Source organism: Haliaeetus albicilla, chromosome 22 (genome assembly GCF_947461875.1).
Source record: "Haliaeetus albicilla chromosome 22, bHalAlb1.1, whole genome shotgun sequence".
In the NCBI taxonomy this organism is placed as follows: Eukaryota; Metazoa; Chordata; class Aves; order Accipitriformes; family Accipitridae; genus Haliaeetus; species Haliaeetus albicilla.
Genome location: NC_091504.1, coordinates 10,692,145 through 10,711,041, shown reverse-complemented (window position 1 = coordinate 10,711,041; position 18,897 = coordinate 10,692,145). Strand labels below are relative to the sequence as shown.

At 42.0% G+C, this 18,897-nt stretch overlaps 1 protein-coding gene across 19 annotated transcripts in view; it reads right to left on the bottom strand.

Moving 5' to 3' along the window:
• RBFOX1 (RNA binding fox-1 homolog 1) overlaps nucleotides 1-18,897 on the bottom strand; it is a 1,354,570-nt gene that overhangs the window by 940,369 nt on the left and 395,304 nt on the right. The window contains exon 1 of one of the 19 annotated variants that reach the window (XM_069809870.1): nucleotides 9,249-9,864. The exons of 17 other annotated variants lie outside the window; for them this stretch is intronic. In XM_069809870.1, the coding sequence (XP_069665971.1) occupies nucleotides 9,249-9,251 (3 nt within the window). In that variant the 5' untranslated portion in view covers nucleotides 9,252-9,864. Of the gene's footprint in view, nucleotides 1-8,664; nucleotides 8,680-9,248; nucleotides 9,865-18,897 lie in introns of those variants that run through there. One more of the 19 variants, XM_069809888.1, reaches the window with a different exon arrangement.

Genomic DNA, 18,897 nt, shown 5'->3' with positions numbered 1-18,897 from the left:
AAGGAAACTGTATCTTCCTAAATTTGATCTCTTTAATTGCTTGTGTTTTAAAATTGTTTTAAATTACTTCTTTTCATTAAAGACAGGGCTTTTACCTAGTACACAGAGACAGTATCATGACCTCGTCATCCTTTTCAGCTGTCCCCAAGAGACCTGTACAATCCTGCAGAACCCTTTATATCACAGTACCAGAAGTTTTTTGTGATACACGTTTGGATACATTATGGCAAAAAAGCACCTTCCTATTTAGAATTGTTTGGGGTTTGTGTGGCGGGGTTTGGTAGCAGGGGAGGGGCTGCAGGGCCAGCTCCTGTGAGAAGCTGCTCGAAGCTCCCCTGGCTCCAAGTTGGACCTGCCACTGGCCAAGGCCGAGCCCGTGAGTGACGGCGGTAGAGCCACTGGGAGGACAGATTTAAGAAGGGGAACCTGCAGTAGGGGAGGAGATTGGAATGTGGGAGGAACCCCTGTGCAGGTACCGAGGTCAGTGAAGGAGGAGGGGGAGGAGGTGCGCCAGAGGAGGGCATGCCCCCGCAGCCCGTGGGGAGACGGCAGGCTGTCCCCCCCCAGCCCATGGAGGGGAGCGGGGGAGCAGTTGCCCACCTGCAGCCCGGGGAGAGAGGAGCCCACGCCGGAGCTGGGGGATGGATGCCCCCCAAAATGGCTGGGACTCCATGGGAAAGCCTGCGCTGGAGCAGTCTCTGCCTGAAGGACTGCAGCCCATGGAAAGGACTCACGCTGGAGAAGTTTGTGGAGGACTGTCTCCTGTGGGAGAGACCCCACAGTGGAGCAGGGAAGAGTGAGGAGTCCTCCCCCTGAGGAGGAAGGAGCAGCAGAGACAACGTGTGGAGAACTGACCCCAACCCCCATTCCCCATCCTCCTGTGCTGCTGGGGAGGGGGGGGGAGGAGGAAGAGAAAACCGGGAGTGGGGTTGAGCCGGGAAGGAGGGAGGGGAAGGTGTTTTAAGACTTGGTTTTACTTCTCATCATCCTGTTTTTTATTTGATTGGGAACAAATTAAACTGGTTTGGGGAGTGAGCGAGCAGTCACATGGTGCTTTGTTGCCGGCTGGGCTTAAACCACAACAAGAATATAATAAAGTGTTTAGGTTCCTACATAGACAAGTTTGCACATAATGAGATTTCAAGCAATGCTCAATTCCTTTTTTAAAATCCACTCAGGTTCTAACAAACATGCGTATCTTAAGAAAGGCAGTTCTCTGGCTACAATGAAACAGCAGTTTGAGTTGATTTGAAGGCAAGAATACAACCACGAGGACCAAAACAATGGAAACGGGAAAACCTCAGGCTAACCACATTAAAAGGAAAACAAGAAAGAAGTGTTATCACCAAAAGTTGATTACATAGTTTGCTGCAGTGAAATGTCAATTGTTGAAAACAAAACTATGCTCAAAGTGATCAAAGGGGCCAAACTACTTGACTGTATCATTCTGCCCATTTGAACCAGTATGTCCCAACAAGTACTGATTAATCATAGAATGGTTTGGGTTGGAAGGGACCTTAAAGATCACCTAGTTCCAACCCCGCTGCCATGGGCAGGGACACCTTCCACTAGACCAGGTTGCTCAAAGCCCCATCCAGCCGGGCCTTGAACACTGCCAGGGATGGGGCATCCACAACCTTTCTGGGCAACCTGTTCCAGTGCCTCACCACCTTCACAGTAAAGAATTTCTTCCTTATCTCTAATCTAAATCTACCCCCTTTCAGTTTAAAACCACTACCCCTCATCCTATCACTACACTCCCTGATAAAGAGTCCCCCCCGACCTTTCCTGTAGGCCCCCTTTAGGTACTGGCAGGCTGCTATAAGGTCTCCCCAGAGCCTTCTCTTCTCCAGGCTGAACAATCCCAACTCTCTCAGCCTGCCCACATAGGAGATGGGCTCCAGCCCTCTGATCATTTTCATGGCCCTCCTCTGGACAGGTCCGTGTCCTTCTTGTGCTGGGAGGCCCAGAGCTGAACGCAGTACTGCAGGTGGGGTCTCATGAGAGCAGAGTAGCGGGGGAGAATCACCTCCCTCGACCTGTTGGTCGTGCTGCTTCTGGTGCAGCCCAGGACGCAGTTTACTGACTGAGGATGACAGATCATATCAACACCAATGCCGACCGATTTGAAAGCATTTTTCAGTGGGAGGAGTAAAAGATGGCTTCAGTATCAAAGAACATATGATTTTAGAATAAGGCTTATATAAAGCAAAAGGATCTGTTTGTCTATTGTACCGCAGAGTGCTCTGTGCATTAGACTGCAAGGTAAGCCCCTAGCCTGCTCCATCTGACAACCGGGCTTTATGGTTGATTTTTCCCACAGTGGCATAAGATCCTTAATAATCAGTTACAGCCAGAGATTCAAACTGAATCAAAGCGAAAGCAGCATTGTAAAACAGAAACAATGAAACAAAAATGTAAATCAAAAACTCCTGGGTAGGTATCAGGGATTGGAAAACAATAATGATGAAATAATCTGTTTTTATGTTGAGGACATTCACAGTGAAGCCAGTGTGCAAAACATGCAGTATGGACAATTCTGGTATTTGGCAAGAGTTCAATACTTGTAATGACCAGGGGAAACCCAATTGGTCTCCTGCAGAGGCAGCTGCAGACTGACATATTATCACGATGGCAACAGAGAAGAGGTCATCATGAAGTGAAGGAGCCATTTGGAGAGTATCCTAAATTAAGGAGTGGGAAAGGGGGTCTAATATCATGGAAAGATCAGGAGGATATCTAGATCCATTAATCTTCCTGCTGGGTCACTCTATGTGGCTCAATTCAAACTGCACTCTGGGACTTCCTTAGCATTTATATTGTTGCAGACTTAAAATGGATTATCACCATGTGGTAGATGACATTTTAGGTAGCTCATCTTCAATGTTGGAGGAAAGGACATTTAAGTAACTACTCACATACACAGTGGACTGTCTGTAGTGGAGGTTGGTTTGGTTTGTTTGGTTTTTTTTCAAATCCTAGAGCTTCACTATAGAGTTTCATTGTAACAGAAGATAATATTTCATCAAATTATTCCCTGTGACACTGATCAAAGACAACCACCCAGTAGCTGACTTGAAACTGATGCTTCAATATCTTTTCCCACCAAAAAAGCAAGACTGTAAGCTCTGCAGTCAAGGACTGCGTAGACTATGCTGCATCCCAAGGCAAAGTCTTACAGATTTCACAAATTCGAAGATGGAAGATTATTCTGAAACCAGTGTTTAATACTCTATTCTACATTTTCATATAGGGACTGTTTACAGGATCTTCATTTACTATCAAATTCATTTGCTCAACAAAATATCTGCATAATATTGCATAATCATTAATTTAGGAAAAATTGCTAATTGTGAAAAATGTGGATTTTTTTGCCAGGGCAAAGATATCAATATTGGCTCTGACAAAGACTATCAAGCCTTTTTCCTGGATCGGTGCCATTCAACATTGTCTAATTTCTCTCTCCCCAAACGATAAAATGTCAATCCTCTACAACATATGGTGAAAAATAAATCAGACATCTAAGACCTATCTAACAAAACAACAACGTTAAAACATAAAAGCAGAAACTCAGGAACTGGCTATCCAGAGGAAGAATAATGCCTATTCATCAGCCAAACTACTTTTGTGAAAGACAACTATCTTTATACAATGGACAGATGCACAAAAGATATGTTTTTTCAAGACAACAAGACAATTACCCAACATTTTATTTTGAAATCCAGGGCTCTGTTGTGTAATTTTTAACACAAGTACAACTGTCCAATACGACTGCATTTTCTTCCACCTGTATACAGGTGTTCTCCCACCTTCTTTACAACTGCTTTAACTATTAGAATACTTTGATCTGAAATAGTAGCACTTCCTCAGTTAAACCTTCTCCCACCACATTTTCACATACTCACACCTTCAAAACAGTATGCATTTAGAGTTGAAATTTTCTACACCACGTTTGAGTTTCCCAACTTTCTCAGGAAAAAAATATGCATTCTCAGGCTGGCTTCTTATTGCTCTGATCATACAATATTTGCTCACGTCTAATACAGAGCCTGAATTCAGAGACAATAAAATCCCTAGAAAACCTTTGGAACCAGCAATCAGAAGAGCAAGATCTAATGAGTATCCTCACCAAGAAAAGTATGTCAGCATGTATTCACACTTTATCAGATTCTAAAACATCCAATGGAAAGGTGATTAATAAATACCCAAAAGTAAAGGAAAAGTTTTAAATCAGAACTAGCACCATGACAGACTCAAGAGCAATGAACAACAAAACATAGCAGAAAGCTGAGATTTACTAACTCCAGCTCTCGCTAGCATTTGTTTAATGATCAGAAGCTTATAAAATATCAATTGCTTGAAACATATTCTAGACTGTTTCCTTGCAATTCCTTTTTTTGGAATCATAACCTCTTCTTTTTGTACCCTAAACCTTCTTGGTCAGGGGTTGTACACTGGAGGGCTGAAACCAAGTGTGTTGCAAACTGAGAAAATCTGTATATTTTTTACAGTGTTTGTAATGCTGGTCACAAGCAGCTGCATCTGGCCCTACAGTCATCATTATGCCATTTATCTTAAAAGTGATTTAGTTTTGCATGTTTGCCCTTTAACACAATCCAAGACTTTCAGCTCAACCTGCTGTAACAATATTCCCTTACGCCTTTTTATCTGAAGCAGAGAGGCAATTATTTAAATGGATATGAGTTTGCTTGGTCATTTTTACAAAATCTCCCTGACTGACTGCAGTCAGTCTCCCGCTGACAGACACTCCCAATTTGTGGCATAGTGTTTCCCACTCCAGGCAATTATCTTAATTTTAGGGCACTGAATTGCACAGGTAGGTACTATGGCATCTGTCAATCTAGAATAGTATATTTACCTTGTTCCTTTCAGGGTATTAGCTGCAGTAACATCTTGCTGTTTGGAAACACGGGATTTTAGAACTGCATCCAAAGTTGCAAAATGTTCTGGGTTTTTTAACTGGCTTTGAGAAAACTGTCATAGAGCTTTAGATTTGTGTATGTTTATCTTACATTAGAGACACTTCAAACAACTTTTAAATTTCTGAAAGATACATACTTGCAAAATACTTAACAGTTTCTTTCCCCATGAAAAGATCCAAATAGTTGATAGCTCATAACACACCTCAGAAACTATCTTGAATTTCTGAATATTCATTAAAAACTGCACTTGTAAACATGCTTACTTCTGGACATGTTTTCTGCAAAGTACAAAATCTGGAGCAGAAGAGTAGAGACTTTAAACTACAGCTACTTGGCAAAAAATAGTATTTCAAAGTATGACGAGCATATTTTTGGCATTTGATGTTGCTTGATACCTAACTGTAATCCATAGTGCGAGTCAAATATGACCGCTTCTTTGTGCTCTTCAGAATGTTACACGTGCTTCCATGCTGCTGTTATATACCACTGTAAATCCCAGCATCCCAAAAGTGTTTTCCCATGTCAGGTAAGATTTCCTTTCAGTTTACAGTCATTTTTCAGTGCATCAACTTAGAGGGGACAGATAAAATTATCTCATTTGCAGTAAGTTGCAATTTCTGGCACATTAAATTTTAGCAAAATAATACAGTTATGAAGGGAAAGTGTAATAAATACCGATAGAGAACTTCATAAACGGTTTCCTGTTTAATCATAAAAGCATACATTCAGAATAGGTGACAAAAAACAGTATCTACTAATAATATATTCAAGAATACACAACAAAGTTTCAGTAATGGCATTATGTTTTCAAGAAAGAGGATTTGCGTCGCAAAATAATTACGGGCACTGAAAAATTCAATTATTTAATTAAAAGAATTAAACTACTCATAAAAAAGCAGAACTAAGGAAAGAATTAAAAACAAAGAGCAACAATAAAAACTAATACTCCTCATTAATGACTTGGGAAAAGATCCTCAGAGATAGGAGCCTTCTGCTCTCAGGAAATATTACAGCCCAAATTCTGCATAATCAAGTCACCAGAAGTTCTGCCACAGATGTAAAAGATTTCACAATCAAGACCATAAACAGTCAAGCCACATAATAGTCTGTTTGCTACTCTTAAGCACTGTCCATTCACTTGTTTCCCAACTCTTCAGTTTTACTTGCATGCTACTTTTACGAAGGTGCATGAGGCAACAGCATCCCCAGTCTCCCACATGAAACGGGAAGAAGTCAAGATCCAAGAAATCAGGAGAGAGAGTTCCGGCAGATGCACAAAATAAACACATTTAAAAGGAAAACATTTTTCAGCTACTTTATTTCTCTCAAGCTGTAGTATTATAGATCAATCTTAAATTAGCGAAGATTCATCTTTTCCAGACTAATACACTTTTCAGACAACTGTATGCCTAACATAGCCATGACTTCCATAACTGTAAATAATATTTCTTCTAGTGGCCAGTACTATGAGTTCTATCTTTACAGTATATAATGCTTATGATTAGATTTAAAAATCAGATAATGCTATTTCAAAGCTACAGCATGACAAATTAGCGATGGTGAATTATTTAACTTACCCATTGGTCTCTTCTGTCCTGTATTTCCAGCTAGCTCTACTTCCCCCACTGCAAGTGAATACTGAACAGTTCTTCTGGTCTTAAACGAAGCTTACCTGTCTGCGCAAAGTGAGACCGAGGATACTATTTCCATTAAATTCCTCCTAAAAACCTAGGCAAAAACCTGGTAAAGCCAGCATATACGTAGGGCTGGTGGAGAAGCACCAGGTCTCCCAGAAAGCAATAAAAAATACTGGAAGAGAGACTGACTGGGCATACCAGAGGGAGAGACAGTTTGGAAAGAATGAGATAAGATTCTTTAGAAAAGAATTAAGAGCATATACTAAGAAGAAAAAAATGAGATGAAGGAAAAAAACAGCAAAAGCAGGAAGAGAAGTAAGAAGAGAAGGGGAACAGAAAAAGTACACAAACATCCATCAGAGATGACACAGGTACGAGCTGATCCTGCCCTGGGCAGAAAGACTATGTGAGTGACTGAGTCCCCTTTGGCCTTGCTACTCCATGTTTAACTTCAAAGGTGCTTTGTGTAGGACTGCAGCTTGGGAAGTAAGGAGAAACTTCAAAAAACACCAGCATTGGCAGCCACGGCCTAAGGACATAACATTCTCCCTCCTTTAAGCAAGTCAGAGGCGCATGTTGGTAAGGGATTACATATATCTAAAGTGTGTAGGCATCACTAAAATAATTCACAATGTTGTGAACTGGACCTTCTAACCCTACATGCGTACTCATATTCTAAACTGAAAATGTATCACATTATGCATCCAAGAATTAACAATCCCGCTCTCTTCCTCGACACTTGACTCCTGTCAGTATTTCTGTCATTTAAGGATACCCTTTCATTAAAACCCGAAGAGCATCCTCATCACATCAAGGACACCAAGTACTTCAATTACAAAAACTATAAAAATCATCAATGTACTGTGAATTTTATTCATTACGTTTGTCATCTATATTACTGATACTCAGTTAAATACTAATAGAAAAAAGAAATATAGTCTTGACACTATAAACACAGCCTTCATTTTAGGAATTGTCAAATCCTTTGTCTAATGTATTTACCAGAAGAATAAGTTGTAAATGAAACTTGGGTAGCCAAGCCTTTAAAGCCTACATAAGATAGATAGTAGATCTGGACTATAATCAGAAATGCTACATAAAAATAGTTTCCCAAAAACTCAATAACTCAAAATCATTGAAGTAAAAGAAAATAAATTAAAAATACCACAGTTTGAGTTGTTCTAAATCGCTACCGCTAGCCTGATAACCAGAGCATGTGATACCATGGTTTTAATTCCTAAAAACTAAATGATCTATTGAGATACACATTGAAAATTCACACACACACACACCCTGCCACTCTTCCCAATACATACTTTCTCAAGCAGCTGTGACTATTTGGTCACTAAAAAATAATTATTTGATGATGAGGACTAACTCTATTTTAGACTGTATTACATCCATAATCATCAATCTCTACCACAGAGTGACAAAATCTTGTTTCTACTTTTGTAGCCCATACATACAATTGTTTTCACACTTCTAAATGACAAATGAAACATACAGTATCCTTCCTCTCTTGGGTATCATCCAGTCTAGAGTGAGAAGTGAAGCAAGGGACTTGACATTACTGGGACACCATCTTCAGCGTCTGTTGCATTTTATGATCCAATTCCTCTTGAATAAGCTGAATTTTATTTAAAGTGAAAAAACAGTCATCACTAAGCTACTTAAGACTACGCCACATTTGCAATTCAGAGAGTAGATAAACAAAAGCTGCAGATTTGGACAAGATCTTTCACACTTCGCTGATGCGAATCACTCCAGAGTCAAACTTCAGACCACATTCGTTCACCATCTGCGCAAACCACGTTAAGTTGGCAGCACAACGTCCAACAGCCACCTTACAAATTTTGGAAACGCAGAACGTGTGCCACTCTCACACTGCAAAACCGTGCCTCTGCTGAAGAGCGGCAGTTCTAGCTGGAACTGCCTGTACGGTTGAAATGCATATAGTGTTGCTTCACCTGTAGTGAACACACATATAGGCAACACTGATACTTTTTTTCCTGACAGAGGCGTACAGAAGAAGATTACAGGACGACTCGCCTAGCCTATAAAATAAGTAAATACCGATGACTTACAGGCAAGTAGTTTCCCAGCAGCTAAATATCTGCACTCTTTTCACCAGTAACTCATCTGAACCCCGACTGGCCATTTTTCTTGTTCTTCCTTCTATTTCGCGAGCCACCTTCCACGCCGTTTCGCGGGAGGAAAGCTCAGCCCGCCGCTCTGCTGCCGCTCGCCCCCCCCCCGCCCCCGGCGCGCCCCTGCCCGGCCCCGCCGCACGGCCACGGCCGCTCCAGCCCCCTTGACCAGCGCCGCGCCCCGCCGCCCCCGGCTCTCACCGCAGCCCCTGCTCCCGGAGAGCCCCCCCGTCCGCCCGTCCGCTCGTCCATCCGTCCGTCCGCGGACGCTCCGCGGACGCGCAACCCTCCGCCCGGGCCGCCCCGGAAACTTTCCGGCCGCGGCGACCGGCGGCGGCGGGAGCGCCTCCTTCCCGGGGGGAGCCCGGGCGGAGCGGAGCGGGAGCGGGTTTCGGCCGCGGCCCCCGCCGCCCCGCACCTGCCGGGATGCCCCGCGCCGAGCGGCCCCGCCGTCGTCGCCGTCCCCCCCCGCCCCCCCCAGCGCCCCCCGCACCCCCGGCGAGGCCCCGGCCGAAACTCACCATAAAGAGGCGAGCGGAGGCGAAGGGTGGCGGCGGCTCTCCCGTCCGGAGCGAGCGGCCCCGCCAGGCAAGTGGCAGCGGGACGCGGCTCCCCGCCGCCGCCCTCACGGCCGCATGCCGCGCCCCCCCCGCCGCCGCCCGGCTCCCCCCGGGCTCGCCGCGACCCGGCAGCGGGGCGCCCGGCCCGCCCGCCGGCTCCGCGGGCAGCGGCGAGACCCCGGGGGCCGTCCCCGCCGCGGCGCGGGCGGGGGTGGAGGGGGGGCGAGCGGGCGGCTCGCCGCTCCGCTCCGCTCGGCTCGGCCGCGGCCGGCGGGAGCCCCGCACCGGCCGGACAGGGACCCTTCCCGGGGGCGGAGGCGCTGCCGCTCTCCAGCCGGCGCGGAAAGTGGCTCCGGAGCGGGCGGGCGGGCGGAGGTGACCTTCAAGCCCGGCGGGGCGGGCGGGGGTGGGGGGAGAGCGGCGGGGGGGCCGTTGCGCCGAGGGAGCCGGCGGCGGCGGCGGCGGCACCCAGCCGCACGGGAGCGGCGGCGGAGGCCGGGCGGCGAAATGCGGCGGGGCGGCGGAGGCGCGGAGCCCCCGCCGGCGCCGGGCGGGGGAGCGGGTGTCCCCGGCAGGCGGAAGGCACGCCCGCGCCCGGGATTGGCGGCCGCGCGGCGGCGCCCGGGCACCCCGCGGGGCCCCGGAGGCGCGGCCCCCCCCCCCCGCGCCGCCCCGCAGCACCTGCCGCCGCCGCGCACCGGAGGCAGGCGGGGGCGGGGCGGGCCCGCGGCCGGGCGCTCCGCCGAGGCGGAACCTCCCCGAGCCAGCGGCGGCGCGGTCGCAACTTTTCGCCCTCGGCGGAGCGGCGGCCCCCAGGGGTCGTCCCGGAGAGCCGTCCCCGGCGGGAGCGGGCGGGGGCTGGTCGCTCCCGGGTGCGGGAGGCGGAGAAGTAAATACACACCCGCGAAGTGGCGCTGGGGAAACTGCCGATTCGAACGGCGCCCTTGGCGGTACTCGGGCATCTCCGCCTGCTTCCTCCCCTTCCTCTTGCCCAAAGGAAACCGCATCGTACAAGCATTCTAAAGCTCGGCTAACGAGAAGAGCGTCGCGGCATCCCTGAACGCGTGAATTACTGCTAAATCAGGCTGGCGGCAGCTATTTACGAGAAAGTTTGGGAAAAAATAAACATCGAGACCTGCCAGAACGCCGCCCTGTCCTTTGCAACACATTAGGTATTAATTCGGTGACGATCCAACGGTTTCCTGCCGCTCAGCCTTCAGTTGCAACAAACTAATGCCTCTGAGATTTAATTCAACGTGTAAACTTGTATCAATCGCGTAGGGGTAGTCTGAGGATAAAGTAGATGTGCTACCCCTGTGGTTTAGGAGTAGGGAGTTGGTTTAAGCGTACAGATAGAAAATGAAAACCAGTAATAACACAGGTGATAACGAGGAAGCAGGCTTGAAATCGTAAGCGTATGAGTCCTTAAAAAAACTTTACATGAATAATCTCCCTATAAATTCTTTCATCTGTGCAGAAAATAAATAACAGCCACAGCGTTCTTAAGTTCAACTGTAGTTCGCACATATATCACAGACAGAAGCATCTCAAAAGCACCGTATCTATATCCCAATGCCTCTACGCATGGCTTTGGGGCTTGGCCTATTTCTTTTGCTATTTTAAGGCCCAAGGTGTGATCCTGGATCCCCTAAATGCATAACTCAGCGGAACAACTCGTGAATGTACCTTGACCAAGTCACACAAGTTTATGGAGCTGGGTCGTTTCACACAGCAAGTTCAGAATTTATCATTCCTCATCAAACATGAAGCAGTGTTAAACTAATGGCTGGAAACCTTTAGCTCTACCTTGTTTAAATCTGTCAGATTACTGAGAGGTATAATGTTAGTCAGACATTCATTTTCAGGATTGAAATTTATCAAGTTACTACAAGTGATTCTCTCAAAATGTATGTCCCACTCCGTAGGCCGATCCCTATTAAGTTAACAGAAAGATCCCAGGATGGATCTTTAAATCCACCTGGTGGGTTTCCTTCATTTCTTATTTCAGCCCTCCAATTCACTCTGAAATCAACACAAAGAAGGCTATGGGAGGCTTATGTACGCAACACATGTAAACCGGAGGTCAAAACATTACGCTAAAGTTCTTTAAACAACTACAGAATGATTTTACTGCAGGTAACTTTGGTTCTTCTTTGCAGTAGACGATATCTAAACCCATGTTTACTAATCTGTTTATGAGAATATGATAGTAGTAGAAGCTTAGTGAGTATAAATTAAACACAATGCTGGCAAAATTTCTTCAGCTCTTCCTTAATTTGTATGTTTAAGCCCCCTTATGAGAAAATAATTTTCAACATTCCGATTAAATATTACTGACTACTTTGATAGGTTTGTTATATGGCCAAATACCTCCTACTTCGTCAGCACTTTCATTAAGACTGAACTGATAAAAAAACCTGAAAGACAATCTTCCATGTACAAAATTTCTACCCTTTGATGATATATGCTCAGGCAACCTGAAGCAGACTTTCTTCCTGGTGAAATTTTTGCCACTAAATTCTTCAGGGTAAATCCCAGCTCACGTAGAGCTTAACCATTGAGTGATTCAGAGTCACAGTAGATTCTCTTGCCCATACGCTCAAAGACCCTTGCACAGGACCATGCAGCCCTAGGTTTACGAAACAGAGCAAGAAAGAAAGGGCCCTCCCAGATGAGGCAGCCTGTAATTCCTTTCTCTTCTCCGTATATGTGATTTTCATCACATATACGTGGCACCAAGGATCAGATTTGCAAAGATTTTTAGGTATCTCGATTTCTTTCAAAATCTGACCTGTAGTCTTTCAATATTCACTCACCTATCTGTACAACACCGGCAGTATTTCTCTAGCCAGCTGGCAGTCTCAAGAATGAAGAATTAAAAGCTATTTTAAGGTGCTAAAATAATAAACAGGTAAAGCTCATGCAAATAACATGAGCTAAACCAAAATCCTTCATTAAAGAACACAGAAATCTCACAAACTGGAATTAATAAAAAGTTATCTTTAAGCATTTGAGCATTCCTGTTGAGTAGTGAATACTCACTGGAGTATTAAGGACCGCTCACAGGATTAAAACTAAATCACGTCCACGTGTTTGTTAGTTTCATCTGCCCTTGATTACAGAAACAGGTACATATTCAATGACTAGCTCAGAGCTTGTCTTTTGGAGTCTCAACACCAACATATTCTCCTTTTGCATAAATACTGTCAAAAAGTTTCTCTTGGGTCATTTCTCATATCTGTTTTCCCTTTGTTCCCTTCACATGAAAGAACTTTGAACTGCAAGTCTTATCTTTCTTAAAAGAACTCCATCCTCAAAAGGTTGCCATCATTATTATACATAGGCTCCTAGCTGAGGTTAAAGTTTGGGTTTGGTCAGTGGCTATAAGAACAAATAATTGTTTATTAGAAGGTACGACAGATACATTATGGGCAGAGAAATAGAAGCCAACAGAGATAGCATCATATTCGTACATGGGTCAGTGGCACAGCAGAGAACAGCACCCAGATATTCTGTTTTCTGTTCCAGAGCTCCAGGCATTAAAATATTTTCTTTCCTAAACATGATGTATCGAAATGTGCCTGTCTGTATATCTCTTAGACAGTAACCACCTTCAGAAAGGTATCTTGCTATTTGTCTTTGTAATATACAGTACATGTAAAGCACTTGATAAAAAATAATGTTGGCTATACTACCCTAAAGTCATAATTGCATGAAGCCAGAATTCACAGTAATTTCTGTAGGAAATGTTTACAAAGAAAATACACAAATTTAAATATAATTGTCTAGTCATGCGCTTAAACAAGTTGGCTTCAGAAGGAGACATTTTCCAATTTAAAAGAAATTATCAATAGCAATAAAATAAAATAAATGACAGGTAATGAAAGGCTCTGTTGAAACACAATGTTTTGTACAAATTCCCAGTCAGGGATTATTTCTTAAATATTTTAACAAATTTCTTTTCTGAATAAAAACCTGTTTCAGGTTTTCTTAAAATTTAAAAAATTTTTCCCTTTCAAGTAAAATGTTTTCAGAGCTTATGTCCAGATTATTTTTTTTTTTTTTTTAAGATTGTATTGGAAATAAAACTGGTGTGCGATTATTCTAATCAAGAGACACCTAGATTTTTATGAAAAACAACAGGTTTTGCACCTTTTGCAAGAAAGCAGCTGGTCATTAAAGGAAAAGCTGTTCTTGTTTTCTTGACTGCTGAATTCTGGAATAGATGGAATGTCTTGAAGTAGAAGACTCACACTGCAAAACTCAGAGCTTGTGGAGTGCAAGGTGGAGCAGACACATCCTGAAGATCAAAGGGAGCTGCCAGTAAGGAGCACACCACAAAGGCGAGCCTCAGCGTGGCTGTGCAAAACTTACTCAACCCAATAAACTACTTTAAGTTGCTGGACTAAAAAAAAAATACTTGAAGAAAGGGTTACTAAAGGAAATTATTCTAGGAGCAGAAGTTTCCCCAGCTTTACTGAAATATTTTTGTCTTCCTGCCTCTTCTTTCATGTACCAGCTTGATCTTCAGAGGCTGCAGTGATGAAGGTTCCTCCAGCTTCCATCAAGGCCATCTGTTTTGTCTGCTGTCAGCCTCTTTAGGTCTTCACACTCATTGTGGACATATACTCAAAACTTTTATTGGCCCTTCTCCCATCCATTTTTGCAAAACAGACAATTAGCATCCTTACTTTCAACTACCCACACCATATAGCCTTCTCCTTATGAACACTCTTCAATGGTATCTGGGCCAATAAAGTAACTGCAAATGCTACAGGATTAAATTCTGTACCGAGGAATATTTGGGAGGAGCACTGGCAGCAGAAAGTCTGTGATTTGCTTCCAACCATCTGATCAGCAGCAGGAGACAAGAAGATATCTTGTCTTTCTTCTCTGTGTAACTTTTGAAACAAGATCGGCTTTCTCCTCTGCATAACTTTTGAAACATGGGGTTAAGCAGCTTATAGCAGATTGCCTGTTGGTTAAAGGAAGTGTTACTCATGACAGAACTTGAGCTATGAATTGTCCAACGCTACCTAAACTGTATTTCAGACTGAGAACACCAACCCATGTGTAACACGTGAAACCAAATGGGCATGTATGCACAATGCAACATCATTAGGTTCAGTGCCTAGTGTCTTGTCTTTAGAGCTAATTTGTTGTTCAATACTGCAATTATATGGGGTAAATAGATTAAGTGATGATTACTGCGGTAGAAGAAAAAAAATGTTTCATTGCTTCTAAAAAAAAACCCATAATAAATAAAATAGATCTATGAAAAATACAAAATAGATCTAAAGAAAATAGAACTGTGGTGTATGTGGGAGATGAACTGGAGGGAAAAGATGATGATTTCTTAGACAAAATAATTATTCTCATCAGCAGACTAAGTAAATGCTGCCAATGCTGTAACAAAAGAAAAAAAATCAAGAGAGAAGTAGTAAAAAAATTATTTGAAGTCTTCAAAACATAAAACATTCCATGTATTTGTAACAGATATAAATAGTACATACATATTTAAAGCTTTAAAAATTCATAATGTATTTGCAGCAAAGAACATCTATAACGCATCCACAACCACTGCAAATGTATTCCTTCATTTTAAGGGCTGTTCATTTCATTACCAATGGTAAGTGAACACATAAGCCATTTGCAGTGAAATATGCAAGCTTAAAGAAAAGTAAATCCATTTGTGGTGATTGCTGGTGTATTACAAATTTCAGTGCTATAAACACTTCATGAATCATCTTCAAAGTAATTATGCATTAGTATATACTTTGGTAATAGTCCATTGATAATTAACCCTTCACACATTATCAGGAAGTGTAGGTTTGAATGATTTGCAGAAAGATAGTATCTTGATTCTTGAAATTCATAATAAAACAGAAATCCTGCCTCAGGGCACAAACTTAAGGAAATGGACAAATCAACTTTCACACATAAAACATGAAAAAAAGTGTACCATTCTGTACACGTACTGTTCTGATGGTGGTGTTTTTCTAGTTTAACGTCAGATTTCTTAAGCACTTTTTAATTCTTGACAATTTATAGCATCTTGAGCACTTATTTTCTGGGTGATGTGTTGAAAGGAGTTGAATAAGGACAATGATGATAGCTTTGGAGTTTTGGTTAGATTGAATTTGTCACTTGTTTGTGCTTTGTAGAGTAAGGATTATTTGCTAGGTATCAAATACTGGAGTCTGAATAGTTTGATGCTTTTGTCTTGATGTCAGAAGAAGGAGTTAAACTAGTGTTGCTGTGTTGCTGTTCATATAGCTCTACTTAAGAAAATAATTCTGGGAAATTTGACCCAAATTTTTAAGTTACTTTTACATTTAGGTTTCAGATTTCAGTCACAATGAGTAAAATTAACTATACTGTCACGTAGATTTAACATCTACTTAATTAGAAATTTATAGTTATTTAGTAGAATCTTTAAGTAGAAGGATAATACTTCTATTTTTAATGCCCTGATAGCAGTATCTTCATGTGCTTATATCTAAATATGTATAAATTAGAGAGTTTCCAACTTAATTTTCTGTGATAAAATGTTAATCTGTTTCATTTCTCCAGGGAGTTGTTATTCTGAAATACCATTTTTCTCTCCCCTGACTTTGACTTATAGCATATGTAAAATTTCTCTTGAAGAAACATCTCGAAGAAACAACTGCATGCCCAACTCATCAGCATCTACTGATTTTTATCTCTTTGCTTTATCTCCATGCTATTTTGAGAGCACCTTGGGATTGAAGACTGTTCAGATAGAGCTGATAGCTTATTGCTTTATATGTGGAAAAAAGGTCAAGCTGGTTTAACTGACCTTTCTTGTAGGAAAATTACAGGTTTGCATGTTGTCTTTTTGTTACCCTATGTGGATGGATTGGTTCACAGATTAAACATTATCAGGTTCTGTGCTTCCCTTTCTATTTTCATTTCCATTTATATTCAGGCAGGGCTATGAAAGTGTTGAAAAGAATTGTTAAAAGCAATTATCTAAGCATTTTTTCTTTAAGTTTGGGACATTTGCAAGGGAGGAGGCATGCCCTGCTGCTTAAAGAACCAGAGCAGGACTCTAGGAAATTTTAAGCCAATTCCATCTCCATCTGACTCCCAGGGATGCCACTGTCACAAACCACAAGCCACTTCCCCTTTCTCTTCAGCTCTCAAATGGTTTTCTTCCCTGTAAAATGAGAACAATGATCCTGACTTTCTTTGTAAAAGAGCTACTAGACTACGTAGCTGTAAACACATAGCCAGGCTACTGAGGAATCCTGTACTGGCCTGTATGGACTGTGCTGCTTGGTCCAAGGAGTATGCTCTTCTTTCTTAAGCAAAATAAATACTACATATGCTGCAGAAAGGCTTTGTAGTTCTTGTCATAAATATGGGTACCTTGACAGACTAGAGGGCATACTCATCTTCTCAATACCTAGGTAATAATTCATGGGGAAAGTAGATGAACTGGAGAGCCTAGTTAAGCAATTTTAGAAGATATTTAGCGTATATTGGGTGCTGTGAGGATTCAGAGCAATTGAAGGACTGACAGGTTTAATGGTTTCTTCAAGTGCAACTTCTTTTGATTATGGCATAATTAATAAAATTTTTAATATAAAATCATTTGTACAGGTTTGGAAGTATTTTTTCCATACTTGCAGATTATGCTGTTTACTCTTTCTAGAGCTGTCTGAACAAATTGGCATCCACGACATCTTCAGCATGTGCTAATATTTTCATCACAACCTCTAACTTTTCATCTTACGTTTGGGGAGCTAATTGATTGATACCTGCATTTACATATATGCAAAATTTGAAATTCTTATTTGAAGCACTGATTGAAATACTCGAGCTCAAAGACAGAATTTGAAAAAATCTTTCATGAAAACTACTTGCTTCTCCATGCTCCAAAATATGAGTTTCTAGCTAGCCTTTGTAGTTCATGCATTACTGGATTTTAAAATTATCACCTGCCCCTCAGCCTACCAGTATTTTGGCATTACTCCAGAATTGAAGATAGTAAATCCTGGAGTGTGGACTAATGTAACTGACAACCACTTGCCTAACATCACACTTGTTTCTATGTTTGACAGCAGAGAAAGTATTTAAAACAGTTTTATCAACAACAAATACAGAGAAGCTATTGTTTAGCTAAGAGAAAGAGAAAGAAATTCCCTAGAAATAATGAAATATTTTCCAAAACATTTAGCTATGGATCCATGTTGCTTTAGATAGAGAATCAAGCCGAAAAGTAGTCCATTATAAATAACAAATAACAAAGGAAAAAACCTGCAGAGGTGTCTTCACTCACTTTTAAGGGTAGAGAGTCCCAGAAAATCCAAGAGCTGCAGAAAGTCAGATCTGCCACAATCTCTGACTACATGTCTTTGGGAATTAAACTACAGTTATAGAAATAGGTAATTTCTTTCTAGTATTTTTATTGCTAATGTATTCACATCTCTGCTCTCATATGCGGAATATATATAAGATTCATAAAAATGAATTGAAATTTACTATTTCCTGGATTATCTTATTCCAGTTAAATCCTTGATTCATAAGGCAATTGCTGAAGATAAATAGAAGTTCATGAATTCTTCATAAACTGCAAAAATTCAGATGTTAGAGATGAAAAATGTAAGACACACAACCCTTCATCCGTAGGCCACAAATTCAAGTCCAGGTTTGAGATCAGCAGTGACCAAGATCCATTTTCATCTTATCACCTAAAGGCTTTCTCGTAGCATTTGTGAAGTCAGTTTGTACCCTCAGTTCCATCTTTATAGGGTAAGTGGCCACATAAGTAATTCAACTGGAACTCTGGAACTTGTCAGAAACAAGAAGTTGTGAAATGTAAAGTCTCCTTCATCCATCCAACTGTATAAACAGCACATATGAGCTAATTTTCTAACCTTTCACTAAGCTTTATGTGAAACGAGACACATAGGAGTTCTTGCACATTTTTAATAAAATAAAGCTCCTCAAATATCAATTCTTTCTAATAATCTACTCCTCTGGAAATACGACCTTTGAGGTTTTTCTGTTCTTTATTGGAAAATGGTTAGGAAAACCTCTCACCGGGGACCTTCAGCTATGCAACTGTTAAAAAAAAAAAAAAAAAAAAGCTTCTCCTTAACTGAATAATTTCTACCTTCTGTTATTAGATGGGAGTACTTCAGAGTCAGACTTACTTACTTGAAAGAAAGCATAGAGGGGGACAGGGGGACATACCACTATTTTAGGTTTTTCATGTTTCTTGTATTACAGGTTAGATTAATGGGATTTTTAATGCAATGTGATAATGTATGGAACCTTAAACATTTTTTAAAATGCATGAGAGAGAAGACATGGAGATTGATCCTCACCTTTCTCTTGGCAGACAATGAACAGCACTCTTGGAAGTGATTCCTAGCATAACACTTCAGCCACTTGATCTGCAGCATTTTGGCTCTAATGACTTTTAGCCTATAATATTGGGAAGGACAACTCCTCTCCAGCATTGTTTGAGATGAAGAGATGCTGAAGGCCACTAACGCTCAGATAGAGTCTGTACTAAAAATTAAGTGTACGTGGATAGTCACTAAGTTTATTTCTGTAACTACATCTATGGAACTAGAGT